Source organism: Myxocyprinus asiaticus, chromosome 10, assembly GCF_019703515.2.
Source record: "Myxocyprinus asiaticus isolate MX2 ecotype Aquarium Trade chromosome 10, UBuf_Myxa_2, whole genome shotgun sequence".
In the NCBI taxonomy this organism is placed as follows: domain Eukaryota; kingdom Metazoa; phylum Chordata; class Actinopteri; order Cypriniformes; family Catostomidae; genus Myxocyprinus; species Myxocyprinus asiaticus.
Window position 1 is genome coordinate 49391566 of NC_059353.1, and position 22434 is coordinate 49413999.

General features: G+C 34.5%; 1 protein-coding gene across 2 annotated transcripts in view; it reads right to left on the reverse strand.

Moving 5' to 3' along the window:
* Positions 1-182: 182 nt before the first annotated feature.
* The window catches only part of LOC127446919 (ATP-dependent 6-phosphofructokinase, liver type-like), a 36020-nt gene continuing 13768 nt past the window's right edge, over positions 183-22434 (reverse strand). Inside the window, exons 9-22 of one of the 2 annotated variants that reach the window (XM_051708241.1) lie at positions 21699-21791; positions 21429-21554; positions 21267-21331; positions 21066-21129; positions 18585-18731; positions 16477-16547; positions 16308-16395; positions 15604-15756; positions 12452-12616; positions 9442-9503; positions 7246-7357; positions 7054-7153; positions 6694-6799; positions 183-2098 (exon numbers count right to left, since the gene is read on the reverse strand). In XM_051708241.1, coding sequence (XP_051564201.1) covers positions 1951-2098; positions 6694-6799; positions 7054-7153; positions 7246-7357; positions 9442-9503; positions 12452-12616; positions 15604-15756; positions 16308-16395; positions 16477-16547; positions 18585-18731; positions 21066-21129; positions 21267-21331; positions 21429-21554; positions 21699-21791 — 1500 coding nt within the window. In that variant the 3' untranslated portion in view covers positions 183-1950. Of the gene's footprint in view, positions 2099-6693; positions 6800-7053; positions 7154-7245; positions 7358-9441; positions 9504-11797; positions 12333-12451; positions 12617-15603; positions 15757-16307; positions 16396-16476; positions 16548-18584; positions 18732-21065; positions 21130-21266; positions 21332-21428; positions 21555-21698; positions 21792-22434 lie in introns of those variants that run through there. The other variant, XM_051708242.1, reaches the window with a different exon arrangement.

The window sequence follows — 22434 nt, forward strand, 5'->3', positions numbered from 1 at the left end:
CTAAAATGAACATTTCTGAATAATTTATTGCACATTTAAAGTACAAATCAGAAAAATAACGATTTCATATTTTTGAGAGTAATACAGTGTAAAAATGACCTCACAACAAGACTGTAAACTTGGAAGATTGAAATGCTCTGATACCTGGTTCTGGCACTGATTTGATAAAATATTGATAAATATTGATCAAGAACCCTTTATTTCTGAATATTAAAAATGATAGAGATTTAAAACATGCAACACAAGAATGAATTATTGCTTAAAATGTTTACATTGCATAGACACAAAATAATACATTCACATAGCTGAAGCTCACAACACATTTGTTTGAAACTTTTTTGTTGTTGGAATATCTAATGACAGCAGTATAACACTGTGTCCATACTGGAGGTGTCAAAGCTGTATGTAACCCTCAAAATGTCCACAAACCATCAACAAATCAGCTGTAAACTAGAGCTTAGCCTTGAATGTGTGAATGACTTATTGGGTGAATTTCTTAATTTTCAACAGAAATTAATTGGTTAAATTTGACAATACAAAGTGACTAATAACAATTGAAAAACAAAAATATACTTTGCATGGATGATATTTTAAAATAAAATAATTTCAAGAATGATTTTCAATTATTTATATACATAGAATTGGTGAATATCTTGGGTGAATTTCTTTATTTTCAACAAAAACATAATTCTTTAAAATTGACAATACAAATTTACTAATAAGAATTTAATGATAAAAACTGACTTTGCGTGATTTTTTGTACGTTAAGTTGCAAAGTACTTTAAAGAATTATTTATATATAGAATTGGTGAATTTTCTTTAGTTCCTACTTTATTTTCAACAGAAATTAATTGGTTAAATTTGACAATACAAAGTGACTAACAACAATTGAAAAACAAAAATATACTTTGCATGAATGATATTTTAAAAACTAAATATTTCAAGATTAATTTTTAATTTATATATATTTATTCATATATAGAATTGGTGAATATCTTGGATGAATTTCTTTATTTTCCACAGTAATTTATTCGTTAAAATTGACAACACAAATTAACGAATAAAAAGTGAACAATAAAAATATACTTTGAATGGATTGTTTTTAAAATAATAATAATTTCAAGAATGATTTTTAATTATTTATATATATAGAATTGGTGAATATCTTGGGTGAATTTCTTTATTTTCAAAAAAAAAACTTAATTCGTTAAAATTGACGATACAAATTAACTAATAAAAACTGAACAACAAAAACTGAATTTGCATGGTTTGGTTTTTTTAAATTGTAAAATACTTTAAATAATGATTTATCATTATTTATATATAGAATTGGTGAATATGCTGCATGGGTGTATTTCTTTAGCTCCTACTTTATTTTCAACAGAAATCTATGGATTAAAATTGATAATAAAATTAGCTAATAAAAACTGAACAATAAAAACAGACTTGGCATGGGTTATTTTAAAACAGCAAAATAATTATACCCATGTTAGTGTTGCTATAACTATGCATACATATGACTAGAATAACAATTTAAATTAGATCTGAGAATATCATAAGCCATTTTTGATTTAACGGTCAGAAGTTAATTAAATTCATAAATAAATGGGGAACACTTTACAGTAAGGTTCAGTTCATTAACATTAATGCATTAGGTATCATGAAAAAACAATTAAATTAATTTTAATCTATTATATAATTTTTACTGATTATTTTATTTTACATATGTGACATTTATATGTTTTTATGTGTTCTGTTAAGCACTTTGTAAACACTGCTTTTATAGGCAGAATATATATTAAAGCTTTCCTTACGAAAGTGATCACTAAAGTTGCACGGGATGATAAAGTTTAGGCACAAATTTGGAGTCATTATACACTCCTTTATTAACAGAGAACTGGCAGTTTGGTAAAGTTGGACTGAATGAGGGAACTAGTTGTGGTGTGTTTTTTAAAACCCAGTGTCTATACCGAGAGAGCAACGAGTCACATGTTCAATCTTTCCTGTCACGTACTCGTTGAAGGACGTCTGATACTTCGCCAGCATCTTCAGCAAAAGACGTAGATTGAACCACCACTGCACCTTCGGCATCCTGTGTCTGCAGGACAATTAGCATATTTAACAGTCACTAAGAGTAAGTGTTGACTGATACTAGTTTGATAGTTCTGACATTATACTTGTACTGATTTACAGTATATTGCTATTATTTTACAGTTTGACCTTAAAGGGGTAGTTCACCCAAAAATGAAAATTCTCTTTTAATTTACTCACTTTCATGACATCCCAGATGTGTATGACTTTCTTTCTTCTGCAGAACACAAACGAAGATTTTTAGAAGAATATCTCAGCTATGTAGGCCCGTACAATGAGTGTGAATGGTGACCAGAACTTTGAAGCTCAAAAAAGTACATCAAGGCAGCATAAAAGTAATCCATACGACTCCAGTGGTTTAACCCATGTCTTCAGAAGCGATATGATAGGTTTTCGTGAGAAACAAGTCAATATTTATGTAATTTTTTACTCTAAATCTCCACTGTAACTTTCACATTCTGAAAGTGAAACTGGAGATTTAGAGTAAAAAAAGAAAAAAAATTTAGATATTGATCTGTTTCTCACTCAAAGTGATTGCATTGCTTCAGAAGACCACTGGAGTCGTATGGATTACTTTGAAGCTCCAAAAAGCACATAAAGGCAGCATAAAAGTAATCCATACGACTCCAGTGGTTTAATCCATGTCTTCAGAAGCGATATGATAGGTTTGCCTGAGAAACAGGTCAATATTTAAGTAATTTTTTACTCTAAATCTCCACTGTAACTTTCACATTTTGAAAGTGAAAGTGGAGATTTAGAGTAAAAAAAAAAAAGATTTAGATATTAATCTGTTTCTCACTCAAAGTGATTGCATTGCTTCAGAAGACCACTGGAGTCGTACAGATTATTTTGAAGCAGCAAAAAGCACATAAAGGCAGCATAAAAGTTCTGATCACCATTCACTTGCATTGTGTGGACCTACAGAGCGGAGATATTCTTCTAAAAATCTTTGTTTGTGTTGAGCAGAAGAAAAAAAGTCATACACATTTGGGATGGCATGCAAGTGAGTAAATGATGAGAGAATTTTCATTTTTGGGTGAACTATCCCTTTAAAAGGTGAATTGTAAGGTTTCTGCCACACTAGTGGCACCAAATGAAATTGCAACCTTTTTTTCCCTGAGTGGCCTGACTGGGCGTAACATTGGCTCAACCAGTGGCATTAGTTCGGGGCGGGGACTAGCTGTTTTGTCAGAAAAATTGCACACAGTCTTTATTTTTCCAATTCTGTTTGGTAGTGCTAGTGGCGCAGAAATTACACACTTGACCTTTAATCTAAAATCAACAGACAGAATAGTACTAATGTGTAACATAATCAGCCTGAAGAAAAAAGTGAATTGTGACATTTTTGCAAAATAATATTACGTCGTATCATGGCAGTTTCGAGGTGAAATATCCACTGTGTGGCGCTACAATCTATTAAAATTTTCTCAGAAACAGATGAGGATTTTAATACGGTGGTGCAATACTGCCAGATACTTATTATTTTCCCTCAGTTATGTTATTAACGAACTTTTTCTAGTAATAACGAGATATTATATCATAAAAACAACATCTATCATTTTAGCGAGATGTTTTAAGCATCTTACAATTAACTTATAGGCAACATATCACTTTTAATGTTCAAGCCCATCTGTGCTTACAGAAAACAGTAAATGAATCCTACACATAAAAATGTTTATTTTGTAAAATTTTGTAAAGTCAACATGGATTTTTTCATTTCTCTCTGGAATCGGGAGGTTTCAGAGGAAAGTATTCATAAAATAAAGCTGGACAAAACCTATGTTTTCTGAACCGTGTTAGTGTAAACTGCAGGCCAAGACGTTTTGGAGTGTATGCAAAAAGGACAAGAATATAATATTTATTTTATATGTAATTTAATATAATAAATCAAATTACAATAATATTTGAATAGACTTTAAGTGTAACCCTTGGAAGTTTTACCAAACATTCATACATAAACCTATATCGGGCTATCTAAAACAAATTTGATCTTAAAAATAGCTATGATAGTGTAAAATTGTAAAAGTAGCTATTTTAATGACAATTAGAAAACAATGCAAGAATTTCATCGGCCACTTATCAAACAGATCATGTTACAAATTATAGCATATGATAAATATATTGAACGTTCATAAGAGATTGTTCATCGTTCTTGCACTTGTCTACCATCAATTATTCTTTAGACAGTGAATATATGAATATATATGCAATCCAATAGTTGTCGGGCATTTAAACAAATAAAACTACAGAGGACAAAAGATGTCGCTTTATGACATAATATATGGTTATTACGACATAATTGATAATATCTCGTTACTACAAGAAAATATATGTTATTATGAGAAAAGTTGTTGTTTTTATTACATAATATATGTTTATTACAACATAATTGATAATATCTCATTATTACGAGAAAAGATGTCGTTTTATGACATAATATATGGTTATTACGACATAATAGATAATATATCATTACTACGAGAAAAGATATTGTTTTTATGACAATACCTCGTCATTACGAGAAAATTTTCGTTTTTATGACATATCTCATTATTACGAGAAAAGTTGTCGCTTTTATGACATAATATATGGTTATTACGACATAATAGAGAATATATATTGTTACTACGAGATAAGATATTGTTTTTATGACAATATCTCGTCATTACGAGAAAAGATGTCGTTATTACGACATAATAGATAATATTTCATTACTATGAGAAAATATATTGTTTTTATGACAGTATCTCGTCATTAAGAGAAAAGATGTCATTATTACGACATAATAGATAATATATCGTTACTACGAGAAAAGATATTGTTTTTGACAATATCTCGTCATTACGAGAAAAGATGTCGTTATTACGACATAATAGATAATATATCGTTACTACGAGAAAAGATATTGTTTTTATGACAATATCTCGTCATTACGAGAAAAGATGTCGTTATTACGACATAATAGATAATATTTCATTACTATGAGAAAATATATTGTTTTTATGACAATATCTCGTCATTACGAGAAAAGATGTCGTTATTACGACATAATAGATAATATATCGTTACTACGAGAAAAGATATTGTTTTTGACAATATCTCGTCATTACGAGAAAAGATGTCGTTATTACGACATAATAGATAATATATCGTTACTACGAGAAAAGATATTGTTTTTATGACAATATCTCGTCATTACGAGAAAAGATGTCATTATTACGACATAATAGATAATATTTTGTTACTACAAGAAAAGATATTGTTTTTATGACAATATCTCTTCATTACGAGAAAAGATGTCGTTATTACGACATAATAGATAATATATCGTTACTACGAGAAAAAATATTGTTTTTATGACAATATCTCGTCATTACGAGAAAAGATGTCGTTCTTACGACATAATAGATAATATATCGTTACTACGAGAAAAGATATTGTTTTTATGACAATATCTCGTCATTACGAGAGATGTCGTTCTTACGACATAATAGATAATATATCGTTACTACGAGAAAAGATATTGTTTTTATGACAATATCTCGTCATTACGAGAAAAGATGTCGTTCTTACGACATAATAGATAATATATCGTTACTACGAGAAAAGATATTGTTTTTATGACAATATCTCGTCATTACGAGAAAAGATGTCGTTCTTACGACATAATAGATAATATATCGTTACTACGAGAAAAGATATTGTTTTTATGACAATATCTCATTACGAGAGATGTCGTTCTTACGACATAATAGATCATTACTACGAGAAAATATATTGTTTTTATGACAATATCTCGTCATTACGAGATGTCGTTATTACGACATAATAGATAATATATCGTTTTTACGAGAAAATTTATTGTTTTTATGACAATATCTCATCATTATGAGAAAAGATGTTGTTTTTATGAAATAGTATCTCGTTATTACGAGAAAAAAAAATAATTTTTACTACATAATATTTCGTTATTACAAGAAATAATTGAGATAAATGACATAACTGAATGAAAAATGTAATAAGTACGTGGCAGCATTGTAGCACCGTAATTTAATGCTCTATCGAGTTTTAAATCAGCAAAACCGAACTCCCTACCCTAAATCTTATACCTAAAGCTAACCGATAGTGTCAGAAAAAGCAAATGTGAGATGAAAAACACAATTAAGGTAATTTTGTGGTGCTTCTATGACACTTTGGGCTCACTTGTGGACTTGCATGCTCTTCAGGACTCATATCCCGCTCCTTTACATCACAAGTGCAACGCTCTATCAGTTGAGCTGCGCAATTTAATCACACTCAAACAAGCTTGTAAATGTAGTTGATTATGTAATGCAAACATTAAAATGAGTCATGCGCTATAATTAAACTGTTTAGATGTCATAAGATAGCATCATGTGAGGAACAGGGTGAAAAGTAAGTGTTTATGAACTGATAATCTGTCGTTTTAGTCGTGATTTGTGTGAGAGTGAATAAAAGTCATTGTTGTTGTAGCGCCTCTAGTGTTCATTTCACCGATACGTACAATGAGCTACGTAAAAATAATTTTGCAAAAATGTAGTTATAGTAATGTGATTCTACAAGACTCCTAAAGGTTTTACTCACTCAAAGTCTGTCTGGTCCTTCAGTTCGGTCACAGGACTAAAAGTCAGAACCTTCTTATACAGGCCGATCACACAAGCACTGTCTGCAGAATTAACAAACACACGACCTGCCAGACACAAGCAGACAGTCTTACTCTGCTTATCTGTATCACACCAATAAATTAAATTAATTTTAGCAAGACATGTAGCATAACAGTCCATTTCTAGTGACACAATTAAGCAATAAGCCACAAAAGACGGTGCCTTACAGTGATTTTACCACAGTTAAAGGTTGTTCTCAGCCACAAACTATCCGTCTTATAACAGAAATCTTTGAGCAGTTTTATTTCGTTACAGTATATGCATCCAAATATCCCCTCACCTTGTCTAAAAGTCTCAGCCATCTTCTCTGTCAGCCACTGTACAGCTCTAACGCCCAGTTTAGTGCCGCAGTTTCTGTCAAAAGGTGTTGGGACGCCTCCCTTTTTCAAATAAGAGAAAGACATGAAATGAAAAAAACATCAATTGTGCAAATACATTTGCATTTATTATTATTTGATGTCACTAGAAGTACCTGCTGTAGATGTCCCAGGACATTAACTCTGCAGTCAAACACACCTGTCCCCTCAGCGGAGTACAGCTTATGAATGAAATCAGTAGTGTAATGCTCATGACACTTCTCATTACTGTGAAGAGAAGAGTTTTCTCTCACATCACTGTGTTACACTCAGTTACATCCTTTAGATATACTGTTAGATTGCTTCAAGTTGTTTGTTTGACTCTGTTTTGAAGAGTTTGGGGTGAATTCGAGCATTCTGGTAAATGGAGTCTTCCACCAAGGTCTATAAAATTACAGTTAATTCATTAAAGGTACTGAAGTTACTCGTGGAGGAACATAGTTTTGTTGCGTCATTTGTGCCGGATGCACCAAGAGTCCTACAGGATGTATAATACGCCGTCTGAACAAGTAAGTACCATATCTGCCACCGGACCTTCTTTTCTTTATTTAAGGATGTGACATAAACACAAGAATGATTGATGAATTACAGAAACCTGATATTTACCACCTAATCGAACACGGCAGTCATTAATTTAGGCTTACCGTACTGAATTTGGGTAAGGCAAGAACTTTTTTTTAGGGATGTCCAGATACCATTTTTAGGAGTCCCGATACATTTGGTACTCGCCGATACCTCTAGTAATGTTGCGGTTTTCAAATACAATACTGTGAGACTGATGATTTGAGGACAGCATTTGTATTATGTTTCAGCAACTGTTACTCAAAAAACATCATAAAAAAGTCATTTTTAGCAGTCACAAAATTATCAAAAATTACGTTTTTTTTTTTCTCACAAATTCTGCATTTCTGTTTTATTTATTGTTCTTAATTGAGTATTCTACAGATTAATTTCTATTTTATTGTCAAAAGGTTGTCTAAATAAATGAATTAATTAAAACAAAATTAAATCAAATAAAAATTGAAAATATATATTTTTTAAGCATAAAATTGCATTATTATTATTATTATTGCATCATTTTTATCATACAAAGTACTTTTTTTTTTTACAGAACCTCACAGCACAATCCAAAATAAAACATTGGAGTAATTTTTGTCAAATAAAGTGCTGCACAACAGAGCATCACAGATGTGAGACATTGCTTAAATACAGTACAATTACTATTGATTTTATCTTTTTTTTTTTTTGCAGTAATTGTTTTTATTTGACTGGTATCGGAATCAAGGTTAGAGTTTTTGTGTACTGGCTTAATAATGTTATTTTGATCATTTCTAACAAAAAAATCTTTAGCAGTGTACCTTTACTCAGTAATAATTTTTATCATGAAAAAGTTGTACTCCTTTAGAAATAAATATCAAATTTGAAACATATGTATAAATTCATGAGCACTAATAAGATGAAGACTCCAGTCATGTCAGTAACCTTATAAAAGCTGTTTTATTCCACATGGAGAGGGTCCGCATCTTAGGATCACATGACCAGCTGAATACTACTCGCTTAATCTCAGTAACCGTCCTGTTTTTGGACACTTTCACCTGTGGATTAAATTAATCATGGCATCTGAAACTGAAAACGTTTGAATGATGCTTCATCCACGCCACTAGGTGTCAGTGTAGGTCCAAGATTTCATAAAACTGAGTGCACCTTTAAATGTAATAAAATATAAATAAATTAAAAACTCATTTATATATATATATATTTATTTATTTATTTTTATTTCAAACATTATTCATATTATGTAATGTTTCTGGATATATATCATATGTTGTGTGTATGATTACATTTTATGGGCTATTCATACTGAATGATAGAAGAAAATGTATTATTAAAAACTTGTCTACTTTTTTAAACTCTACTTCAATACATTAAAATTATACTTTGGCATCCTGCTTCCTACCTTGATTCAAATTCAGGAATTTAAATGTTATTTAAAAAGCAATTCAATTAAAATTGCAAATCATTCATTAAATTCTGGGAGACAGTTTTTTAATTTGGAATTTTGTCCAATGCTGGTAAACACAAAGTAACATGTAACACTGTAAAAAAAAAAAAAAAAAAAAAAAAAGTTTTGCTCATTTTAAATGTTTTATTTTTTTCATCATTCATTCAGAGTTGTAGCAGTAGATCGGCTTCCTGCTGAAAACAGTTCTGCATTTCATGATTGCCTGACTGTAACTGGTGTTCTTTAAATGACAGTGTTTATCATATGTACATTGTAAAGTGACAGAGACATAACACAGACTACTTATTACCTCAACACCAGACCTCTCTGGATATCCTTCTTCATCTTCTCTGTTAAATGCTCCACATTGGTCTAAATGATCAAAAAAACCAGTGTCACACCAAAATAAACACACACTTATAATGCAAGTGATTAACAAACACATACAACATATTATATATATATATATATATTAATTTGAATATATATGAAAATATATAAATCAATGTTTTATTTCTAACTGCAAAGAATTATGAAATGCAACTTGATCTGTAAAGTTTGTCAAGACAGTTTGTCTGAAAGTTTACACTAATTAAAATAAAAATAAGTTTGAAGGTTACAGATAGATTGATAGATAAATACAGTCAGAAGTCAGAAGTTTACATACACTTAAGTTGAAGTCATTAAAACTCATTTTTTAACCACTCCACAGATTTAATATTAGCAAACTATAGTTTTGGCAAGTTGTTTAGGACATCTACTTTGTGCATAGACATGAGTAATTTTTCAAACAATTGTTTACAGACAGATTGTTTCACTTATTGATTGATTCACCCACTAATTGAATATATCACAATTTCAGTGGGTCAGAAGTTTACAAACACTAAGTTAACTGTGCCTTTAAGTAGCTTGGAAAATTCCAGAAAATGATGTCAAGCCTTTAGACAATTAGACAATTAGCTTCTGATAGGAGGTGTACTGAATTGGAGGTGTACCTGTGGATGTATTTTAAGGCCTACCTTCAAACTCAGTGCCTCTTTGCTTGACATCATGGGAAAATCAAAAGAAATCAGCCAAGATCTCAAGAAAACATTGTGGACCTCCACAAGTCTGGTTCATCCTTGGGAGCAATTTCCAAATGCCTGAAGGTACCATGTTCATCTGTACAAACAATAGTATGCAAGTATAAACACCATGGGACCTGTAACAAGTGGTAGCGAGAACAAACAGACCCAAGAGCAGAAGAAACGTTCAAAGGATTTATTAACAATAATTAAGAGCAGTCACTGGGCTGTGGAGTGCCGAAGATTCCGGCAACGGCTGGGCAGCGGGAAGCAATCTCCAATAACATGCACACCATGGCCGCACTAGGGGCAATCCGTGAAGAGTCTGTGCGTTGTGGAAGTCAGGAACAGATTTGTAGAATCCTCCGTTGAAGCTTAGTGAGATGCAGAACAACGCCCAGCAGAGAAGAGCGAACTTGACTCCCGACTCGCGGGCAGTAATGAGGTATCCTCCATGGAAGACCAGCTGACATGAAGCAATACTTGAGGGCAACCAAAAGATACATGAGACAGGGCCAACTAGGCAGAGAGAGTGAGGTTAGTACTCCACCATCAAACAACAATCTAGCAAAGATACTGAGAACACGACAGGCTAAAGAAGGGAGTGAATTAGGGAAGAACAGGCGTTGCTCGGCACGCTAATCAGTGACATGATCAGCGTTTCCCCGAAACAATCAGTGTCCCCATGGAAAGGCGGATCATGCATGCTGGCTGTGCCTCCAAGACATGAGGAAGAGAAAATGACAAAACAAACCGACAAACTCCCGGAGCCGTGACAGGACCACGCAGCCATCATACCGCTCAGAAAGGAGACGCATTCTGTCTCTCAGAGATGAACGTAGTTTGGTACGAAAAGTGCAAATCAATCCCAGAACAACAGCAAAGGACCTTGTGAAGATGCTAAAGGAAACAGGTAGACAAGTATCTATATCCACAGTAAAACGAGTCCTATATCGACATAACCTGAAAGGCTGCTCAGCAAGGAAGGAGCCACTGCTCCAAAACCGCCATAAAAAAGCCAGACTACAGTCTGCAAGTGCACATGGGGACAAAGATCTTACTTTTTGGAGAAATTTCCTCTGGTCTGATGAAACAAAAATTGAACTGTTTGGCCATAATGACCATTGTTATGTTTGGAGGAAAAAGGGTGAGGTTTACAAACCGAAGAACACCATTCCAACCGTGAAGCATGGGGGTGGCAGCATCATGTTGTAGGGGTGCTTTGCTGCAGGAGGGACTGGTGCACTTCATAAAATAGACGGCATCATGTGGAAGGAAAATTATGTGGATATATTGAAGCAACATCTCAAGACATCAGCCAGGAAGTTAAAGCTCGGTCGCAAATGGGACTTCCAAATAAACAATGACCCCAAGCATACCTCCAGTGTTGTGACAAAATGGCTTAAGGACAACAAAGTCAAGGTATTGGATTGGCCATCACAAAACCCTGACATCAATCTGATAGGAAATTTGTGGGCAGAACTGAACAAACGTGTGCGAGCAAGGGGGCCTACAAACCTGACTCAGTAACGCCAGTTCTCTCTGGAGGAATCAGACAAAATTCCTTGTGGAAGGCTACCCAAAATGTTTGACCCAAGTTAAACAACTTAAAGGCAATGCTACCAAATACTAACAAAGTGTATGTAAATTTCTGACCCACTGGGAATGTGATGAACAGAACTAAAAGCTGAATTAAATCATTCTCTTTACTATTATTCTGACCTTTCACATTCTTAAAATAAAGTAGTGATCCTAACTGACCTAAGACAGGGAATGTTTTCTAGGATTTGTGAAAAACTGAGTTTAAATGTATTTGACTAAGGTGTATGTAAACTTCTGACTTCAACTGTAAATAGAAAGACAAAAAGAAGAGAGTTTAAGAAGATTAAAGGCCTTGTTTACATATGAATTTTTGCATTTTTTGACCGTTTAAATAGTCTTGGGCCCACTTGAACATTCCGTCAATGTAAGTCTATGGAATTTGGGGGATATTTGATCGCCTGCTGTGTGAAAACCGTAATTCCGATCAGTTAGAAAAGTAAAAGCAATCTGAGTCAAAACAACCTGAAGGTCTGTGCCAAAATTGGTGGATGCATCTTGAAAGCTCTAGGAGTTACAGCCAGAAATGTTGGTCTTGCTTTAGGGATTTTGAAAAAGTTAAAGCCAATATAATAATGTTTGTGAATTGCATCAATGAAAAATGCAATTAAGTGTTAGTGAGAAAATTTGGCTTTTTATTAAGGGGCTCTGTCTCACCTTCAGGTCATGGATGTTGAAAGGGTCTTCGAAAATATAAGCCGCATCAGCACCGACAGCGATGCCAGTGGTTGTTGCCAGGTAACCACAAAATCCTCCCATTGTCTCCACCACAAACACTCTTCTCTTGGTGCCAGTAGCTGACTGCTTGATCTTATCACAGCTCTTTATAACACACACATGTATTTCACTTAAAAATCAGATGCCGTCAATTAACTATGTCAATTGTATGTTCATGAATAGTTGTGCAATAAATGAAACAGGATATTTTTAGATATGGGCTCTGTTCCAAAACTTAGGGAATTGCGTTGCTACTTACAACCTCCACAGGCAGCTGCCTTTTAACCTCTTCACCTCTGAAGCATTTTTGGGCTGCCGCCAGGAATTTTTCACACTCAAATTTAAAAGCTCACCATCAACTGCCAAAAATTGGTCTAATTTTTTGTATTTTATTTTTTTCAGAAAAAAAAAAAAAGACTAAAATTATTCATAAATAATATTGTATGTGTTTACAATCTTATGATGAATAGAATTAAAAAATGTTGTTTGTTTTTTTGTCCGAATTTTTGAAGCATGTAATTCTGGTTCTGTTCACCCCATCTCCCTCCAAATAGTCTTATTTTATTCCATAAAATGGCAGCAAGTACTAGAAAAAATATTTTTTTCCTCTATCACCTTCCATCACAAAATACCTACCTGAAATGTAGGTGGCGCTCTAACGCATTTTAGCTATCGCAGATGTGCTCGTCCATAGACATTCAGTCTAATTTTCAGTTCATGCACCACCCCCATTTTTTTCATTGAATTTCTCGGCCTCTGAGTGGACTAGAAGCTCAGTCTAGGTGTCATTAGAAAGCTGAGATCCTCCCCTTTGCGATAATATATACCGTTTTATCATTAATAGTCGATAACATATATTTCTGATGATTTGTTTAGCATGCTTTTCATGCAGGACTGCATAGTTTGTTCTGGACATCTAAGATATAACATTGGATTATTCAAACAAGTAAGCTCACAGACAAGTAAACAATGACTATTTTTTTAGAGAACTTCCTAAGGTAAAAGCAGATAAAACTTTTATCTATTTGGGGCTTACAGCAGCAGTTATCGGAGCATAAAAGATACATTTGTATTTGATGTCTTACAAATATCATATCATCACTTTGTGATTCTTTTGTAAATCTTTTAAACAGTGGTATTAGGGCAAAAAAATTTACTATAGAGTCAAATTTTTTATAGTCAACATTTCTTGCATTTTATCTGCCATCTTGGATGGATTTTTCACCGGCGCATCTTTCAAGTGGAGTGAGAAATATCGTAATTACGGGTTTTGAGCTCATGAATGACCAAGCAAAGTTATATTTACCAATGGGAAACTCTAAATTCTAGATGGTTCCTCAAATTGTCAGCATGTGATGTTACAGCAGGGGGCAGTATGCACAACTGCTGCTGTACAGTCAACAAACATCACTTACTAGTGATGGGAAGATCGGATAATTTTACTGACTTGGATCTTTGAGTCTCGTTCAGCAAAATGAACGAACCTTTATTCAAGTAATCTCATTCATTTTGTTAATTTTTATGGAATGGTGGTGGCGTAGTGGGCTAAAGCACATAAATGGTTCGATCCCCACAGCCATCACCATTGTGTCTTTGAGCAAGGCACTTAACTCCAGGTTGCTCCAGGGGAATTTTCCAAGTAATAAGTGTACTGTAAGTCACCTTGAATACAAGCGTCTGCCAAATGCATAAATGTTCATTTGAGCAGAATTAAATAAAAATGTTACATTTTCAATAGACAAATTCCCCCAACATGTCTACTTACACAAACTTTGATTATAATCCCAGTTAGGAAAAATTAATAATACAGCAAAGGACAAATTATGAGAAACAGAAACGATTAGTTCACCTCTGGAATCTTCTTGTCCGAGTTGTTCATTCTTTTGTCACGTGACAGCCCTATGTGCATAGCGTATATGGCTGTCACGTGACAAAAGAACGAATGACTCGGACCTCATTTCTGTTTCCTGTACAGCGCTGATGCGGTTTTCACGTAACAAGCGAACGGAGGTTGCGCAATGCACACGCACGGCCAGCACAAAATGAACGAATCACTCTCTGAGACTACTCGTTCTTCTGAGTCACATAAAAGATACGTTCAAAATGAACGAACCATTCATGAACGACCCATCACTATCACATACTGACAGCACGGCACAAGATGAGGATGAGTTCTTGCGTTCAAACACAGCTGGACAGAGCTAAACTTCGAATGCGAATGTTTTTCACATTTTCAATCTATGTTTAAATTGACTCTAATCTTTTAACTGAAACAGGTTTTAATATAAAAACTTAATTAGGTTTCTTACCAGATGTAGTTTCGTTGCCGTTTCTCCCAAAGACAAACTCAGCTATGATTGGTGACATGTTGTTTTGTCACATGACACCATGTGTTGAAAGTTTAACACTTTAATGACAGCCTAGAGTGTCCTGAACTGAGATCAGTTGGTTTAAATGAAAATAAATTATGCATTGCCCATAGCGAAGTGAAAACATAATGTCCACACATGTGGACGCAGGGTCTCGGGAGGTTATGACGTGATGCAACCAAAGAGAGACGTTTCAAAAGCATCCGTCTGACGCATGTATACACAGAAGCCTCCTTGACAAATTCAATTAGAAAAAATGGATTAGGCCAAACATAGGCTTGTGTTCAATGATATGGAAATAATATATTTCGCTTCTAAAGCAATGTTTTTAAATTTTCTTCTTAATGCTTTACTCGTCTGCTACAACTATTAACTTATGCTTGAGCTTTTGCTGTTGTTCATTGTGCATCTGCTTAAGTTTGGCTTTTTTCAACTTAATTGTGTAACGTCATAATAACGAATGCCTGTCTCGGACGTAGGAACTTCCCAGGTGTACTTCAAATCTCAATGTGTTATGGAATTGCACCTATGATGCCTTACAATGCTGCCTACGTAGGCAGCTCACTAGGTTTTGGAGCGGAGTTATAATATTTTCAGGTGACTAATACATTTCTTGTAACTTACATTTATGTTTGATACAATGCATATGCCAAGAAAGGTAAATCTAAATGAGAATATAATCAAGGGTTATGTCAAAAGTGAACTTCAGTGGTGTGTACTTACAGCCATGGCAGCATTAACCGCAGTATCGGCCCCCAGACTGAAGTCGGTGCCCGGCACGTTGTTGCTGATGGTGGCTGGGATGATACACATGGGAATACACAGTTCATCATAGCGCCTCCTAGCGTCAACCAACTCCAATATCCCTTCAAAAGCCTGGACAGGACAGAAAAGCACAATCAGATAACTTAAATGTATTAAGTATAAACAAAAGAGGCAGTAGGATACATAGAGAATAAAGCAGAGTTTCTCAACCGGTGGATGACAGCAGGGAAAAACAATGCTAAATGCCTATAATTCAATACAACTAAACATATAATCATGCATTGTCCTTTATGATAGCAAACTAAACGTATTAAAAGTCTTATTAACTTTTAAACATGTCCAATTTCTTCTGTTGTTGACGTCAAAGGCTGTGTGTTAAAACTCTGCAAATTCATCTGGCACATCGTAAGATTTGGCTTATACTAATATTATATTGCCCATTGTTTGTTCCATTCGTTAGGCTGTTGTTTATGCATTTACAAATGCATCCGGCATGTCATATTGTTAATTTTGCATGTTTTTGGGCCTTGGCTGTTCATGGTAATATTAATGCATTTCAATGTTTGGTTTTTGTTTACTATGTTGGATTGCCACATGATGTGAGATCCACCGATATTATGCGCTGTATTAAAATCTGTGAACAAAGTTAAGTTTTACTTTACCTCAAAACCACCAACAACAAGCAGTGACTGGATATTAAACTTGTTGAGATTTGCCACTAGTTTCTCCATGCAGGTGTTCGGGAGTGTTCTAGAAAACATTGAGCGGGAAACAAAGTTGACAGAGACGAGATCCAATAAAAATCCAATGTTGTTTTTAAATGTGACAAACCTTTTAGTTCCCAGCAGAGAGCCGCCCTGCCCTGTCCAACCAGCTACCTGATTCCATGAGACTTCACTGACCTTTAACACGGGACAAATAGTGATCTTATTAGTACTCACACGTAGAGTGTACACAGACATTTCTGTAGGCTTGGATAAACAAGGAAACAATATACACATATTTAGAGTAGCTTAAATATGCAAAAATATTTACAAATCCTCTGAAGGCTGGTCAGAACAGAAATGGTCAGGACCTTTGTGAGGGTATCGCTGCTGGTGACGGAGTTCAATATTTACCCTTTTAAAAACCATAGCAGGACTCTAAATTTATGACATTTATTTAATACATTTACTAAAATAATAAATAAATAAATTGAATTATTTATCGATAAAATCCAGATGGGACTAATAAACGTCATTAGCACTTTTTGTATGTCTGAATTTAATTATCATTATAAAAACAAAAATAATAATTTTTTTTTTAAAATTTGGGCTGTTTTTATTTGAATTTATTACATAATGCGCTGATTAATTAACCGCAATTAATCGCTTATCGATATTTACTGAGAAAGGTCCCCCCCAAAAATATATTTTTTACAATTTAAATAATTATAAATATAATGATATTATAATGCAAATAATTCAAATACGTTACATCATATGCATATATTGTGGCAGAGAAGTATTCAGACAAAATAAAAACCCCTTAAACTCTAAAACGTTAAAATCTCCGTATACATAAGTCAGGCATATGAGGTATCATTTGAAAGCTTAGAATCTGAACTTTTCAACGATAACCATCTTCTGCACTGATGTTACTTAAAATGTTACAAAATTAGGCCTCAAATCATTTGTGTTGAAAATAAGCGCCCCCTAGAGGTAATGGGATAGAAATATTTATATGAAGTCCTTCACATAGCACATAAATGGACAAGTCATATATCAAATAAAAGCTCTCATTCCCAGTAATGTGACTGTATTTTGTTGTCTAATACCACAGTTCAAAAGATTTCCAAAAGAATCACAAAATTAAATATGATTTCTGTAAGTCATCAAATACAAATGTCTCTTTTATGCTCAGATAGCTGCTGCTGTAAGACCCAAATAATATATTTACCATAGGACGTTCTCTAAAAAATGAGCCATTGTTTACTTGTCTGTGAGCTTGCTTGTGTGAATAATCCAATGTTATATCTTAGATGTCCAGAACAAAATATGCCATCCAGAAGGAAAGGCATGCAAAACAAATCAGCATAAAAATATGTTTCTGACTATTGATGATAAAATGTTATATATCACCATGAAGGGGAGGATCTCAGCTTTCTAATGACACCTAGACTGAGCTTCTAGACCACTCAGAGGCCGAGATATTCAATTAAATAACGAGGGTGGTGCTTGAACTGAAAATTAGACTGAATGTCTATGGATGAGCACATCTGTGAGGGCTAAAATGCATTAGAGCGCCACCTACATTTCAAATCGGTATATTGTGATGGAATGTGATTGAGAAGATTTTTTATAGTGCTTACTGCCATCTAATGGAATAAAATGAGACTTTTAAAAGTGAGGTAGAGTGAACAGAACCAGAATTGCATGTTTACAAAGTTAGGACAACAAAATGAACACATATAATATTATTTGTGAGTAATTGGAGCCTTTTTTATTTTATTTGGGGAGTTCTCTTAAAGTATGTGTGAATGGTGAGCTTTTCAATTTGAGTGTGAAAAATTGCGGGTGGCAGCCCAAAAACGCGCCCAGAGTGTACGGGGTTAAAAGCCAAAATACTGTTTTGTTTTGTTTTATTTCCATGTCATTAAACATAACCCTATAATTGGCCTAATTCCATCTGTACTGTTTTTAATTGTTGGTATATGTACTCATGCGCCATACAGAGGCTTTTAAAACATCTCACTTATCAAAATTAATGCGTAAAAACGGCATTCCCAGTTAAACTGCAAACATAAAAAGATTTGTAAACATTTGTACATCTGAAAAGTTGTTGTAAGTCAAAGGATTCATGGTTTAGATGCTGTCATTTTCAAACTAATGAAAATGTGTTTTTTTTAGAACAACACTTTATTTCACAATGTTTTATTGAGTAAAATATGTGTTTTGTACCGCTCCGTTGGCCAGACCCTCAAATCCATCGTTAACTATGTAAACGCGGTGACCTGTGGAGAGTCCGACCCTAACCGCTGATCGCACAGCAGCGTTCATGCCAGCAGCCGGTGCTCCTACATTCAGAATCCCCATGGAGTGACCACTCTGAGAGGAGAAGAGCACAGAAGAGTTTATATGAGGTAAAAACAATTGAGATGACGCTAAACTGGAATGAACAGGGCTGATCAGTTATATCAGCTTCTTACTGATTAACACCTCATTCATACATGAAGACTAAACTTATATGATCTGTTAGGGATGATTACGAGTAATTGAGTACTTGTTCAGCTTTAGATATTCAACTAGTAAAAAAACTATTAGAATATCGTAATTTGAGTTTCCTTTCTGCTTTGGCTTGCCGTGGGCAACAATAACCGTACATGCCCACTGGTGTGTTTTCAGCAGAGTTCTCAAGTGTGGAGAATGGCCGAGGGCATCGAAAAAGTTGAGAAATGCTTGACAGAAGGAATTTTGGACCATTCTTCCTTACGGAACTGCTTCAGACATATTCTTAGGATGTCTGGTGTGAACGGCTCTCTTGAGGTCATTCCACAGCATCTCTATTGGGTTAAGGTCTGGGCTCTGACTGGGACACTCCAAAAGGTGAATTTTCTTTTTCTGAAGCCATTCTGTAGTGGATTTACTTCGATGTTTAGGGTCATTGCCCTGCTGCATCACACAACTTCTACTGATCTTCAGCTGGCGCACAGCCACCCTGACATTATCCTGTAGGATATCTTGATAAACTTGTGAATAAATTTTTATCTCGTTGATGGCAAGCGATCCAGGCCCGGAAGCAGCAAAGAGGCCCCAATTCATGATGCTCCCTCCACCATTCTTCACCGTTGGGATGATGTTTTCATGTTGGTATGCAGTGCCCTTTTTATGCCATACGTAGTGCTGCGAGTTCTCCCGAAACAATTCAACATTAGTTTCATCAGCCCACAAAAGTTTTTCCCAGTAGCGTTGTGGATGTCAAGGTGGTCATTGGCAAACTTCAAGCGCACATCAATGTTTTTGTTGGAAAGCAGCGGCTTCCTTCGTGGTGTCCTGCCATGGACACCATGCCTGTTTAATGTTTTCTGTATAGTAGACTCATGAACAGAGATGTTAACCAGCTCCAATGATTCCTTCAAGTCTTTATCTGTCACTCTAGGGATCTTTTTTACCTCATTGAGCATTCTGCGGTGTGCCCTTTGAGTCTTCTTGGCTGAACGGCCACTTCTAGGGAGAGTACCCACAGTACTAAATCATCTCCATTTATTGACAATTTGTCTTACTGTGGGTAGATGAATATCTACGCTCTTCGAGATAACTTTTAACCCTTTTCAGCAACAATTACTGATCGTAGGTCTTCTGAGATCTCTTTTTTTTGCGAGGCATGGCCCACGTCAGCAGATGCTTCTTGTGAATAGCAAGCTAAAATTTTTTTAGTGCATTTTATAAGTCAATGTAGCTCCAACCCACACCTCCAATCTTGTTTCATTAACTGGATGCCAGGTTTGCCAGCTCCTGACTCAAATTAGCTTTTGATGATGTCATTGGCCTAGGGGTTCACATATTTTTTCCAACCTACACTATGAATGTTTGAATTCAGTATGTACAAGAACAATACAATAATTTGTGTGTTATTAGTTAAAACAGATTATGTTTGTTCATTTTTGTAACAGATGAAGATCGAACCAGATTTTAAGTCAAATTTATACATAAATGCAGGTAATTCCAAAGGGTTCACATACTTTTTCTTGCCACTGTACTTTGGGCATTCGGAAATGAAGCTGGCATCTTTCCAACAGTAATCGAGCATATTTAAGATGATTTTATTGCTTGTGTACTGAAAACAATGACAGTTGTGAAATCCCCAACAGGCATTTCTTAAATTGCTAATTTAAAGTAATCGATTAATCGTTTTGTTATGTGTTAGAGTACTCGACTACAAAATTACTCTAAATGCCCATCTTTATGATCTATATGCCCCAAATCCCTAAATATATAATGTATATAGGAGTGTAAGACTTTGGCTTGACAGCAAATCGATTCTATTTATGATTAATTCGTTTTCGGTTCGATTCAGCAAGAGGTTTTGGTACAGTCAGAACAATTCGATTTGAATTGATACACAGAACGACGTAACTTTGACACACTAAAACACTACCCTAAATGTATTTTAAGACAAGAAAAATAATTACAAACTACTCCAAAAATAACTTGCTTACATTAACTAAACATACAGGTGACTTGAAATAATACAAAGAGTACAAATTTTACAGTACAATAAATAAACAATACTGTAAAATGTGCATACTGTATTTTACACTACATTATTTCAACATAACAGTCCAATTCGAACTCTAATTACAAATATAAATGTGAGCAGTTTTGTATACATTGTCTGTTAATTTATTCAGGTAGTTAAGTTTGTTGAGTTAAATGTCTTACCTGGACTTGAGCAGGCTTTTGATAGGCCAACAACCTATAAATGCTCCAGTTATTCTCAAAACTCCTGCAAACAAACATAATTTGAGCCGTCATTAATGGGTCATGAGGAAAATATTCAGTGTCCAGATTCCCAGACATACATTAAACATGGGTTTAGAACAGCGTGAGGGTGAGTAAATAGTTAACTAATCTTATTCTCACCTGCCCCGTAACTGTATGGCTTCTTCAAACCTTTTTTCATTCATGGCTCTCTGCACTTCTTTAGTCTTCGAAAAAAAAAAAAAATTTTTTTTTAATTATATCATATATAATAGGTTCAGATAAGATGTAAAATATGAGTTTGTCGTTGCGTTTAAGACTCACCAACTCCACCGCCTCTATTAGAGGAAGTCGTACAGCCTGATTTCCTGATAGGCCCATCACACAGGCGGACGTGTCTGGCCCCGCCTCCAGTAGAGCCACCACGGCCTCCACGCCCAGTTTACTGCTCTACACAACAAAAACAACCCAAAACCATCATCTTTTTGTAATGTTGACAACTGAATAACTCCATTTGTAAAACTATAGGAGTTATTCGTTTATGAAGATTTGTGCTGATGGCCGTAAAGTGCAAAATTATGATGGTGTATTTACGAGCACTCTGTCAAAGGCTGATGGTGTTCCTCCTCTCTGGACGTGACCCAGTACAGTCACCCGTGTGTCATAACCCAGCTTCGCCACCACCAGCTACACGGAGATACAGACTATGCATTAACACAATATGAATTTACACTTCATTTTTACATTTTTAAATCAGTATGTGAAATTGAACTGAATATGAATTGAGGTAGAAACCGAAGAATTACAATGGAAGTGAATGGGGCCAGTCCATAAACATTACGTCATCAGAGCAACAAAGTTAATAAAGTTAGTAATATCTTACATATACTTTTTTTGTTTGTTTAAACAAACAAGCAACAAGCTTAAATGAATGTTTATTGCAATCAACCTTATGCCACAAATGCTGCCGATTTAGCTGAAATTGTACTGAACCCGGAATATTCCTTTGAATTCTGAATTTTTTTCCGATACTGATTTGTACTGTAAAAGTTGAATTCACAAGCCTGAGCTCATCTAGATTACAAGAAAAGAAACGGCTGAGATTGAATAACAATTTACTTTGCTATATCAATCAAAGTCCTAATCAATAAAAAATATTACATTAAGCTGTTAATATGATTTGCTGTAAAGCTGTGACAGGCGCTATACAAATAAAAATGACTTGACTATTTGAAAACTATGGAAGTATTTTCTGCGCAATTTTCTAAACAACTTGCAAATTGTATTTGCAATTGCATTTTCTATTTGTGGATGCTTAAATTGTGTCAAT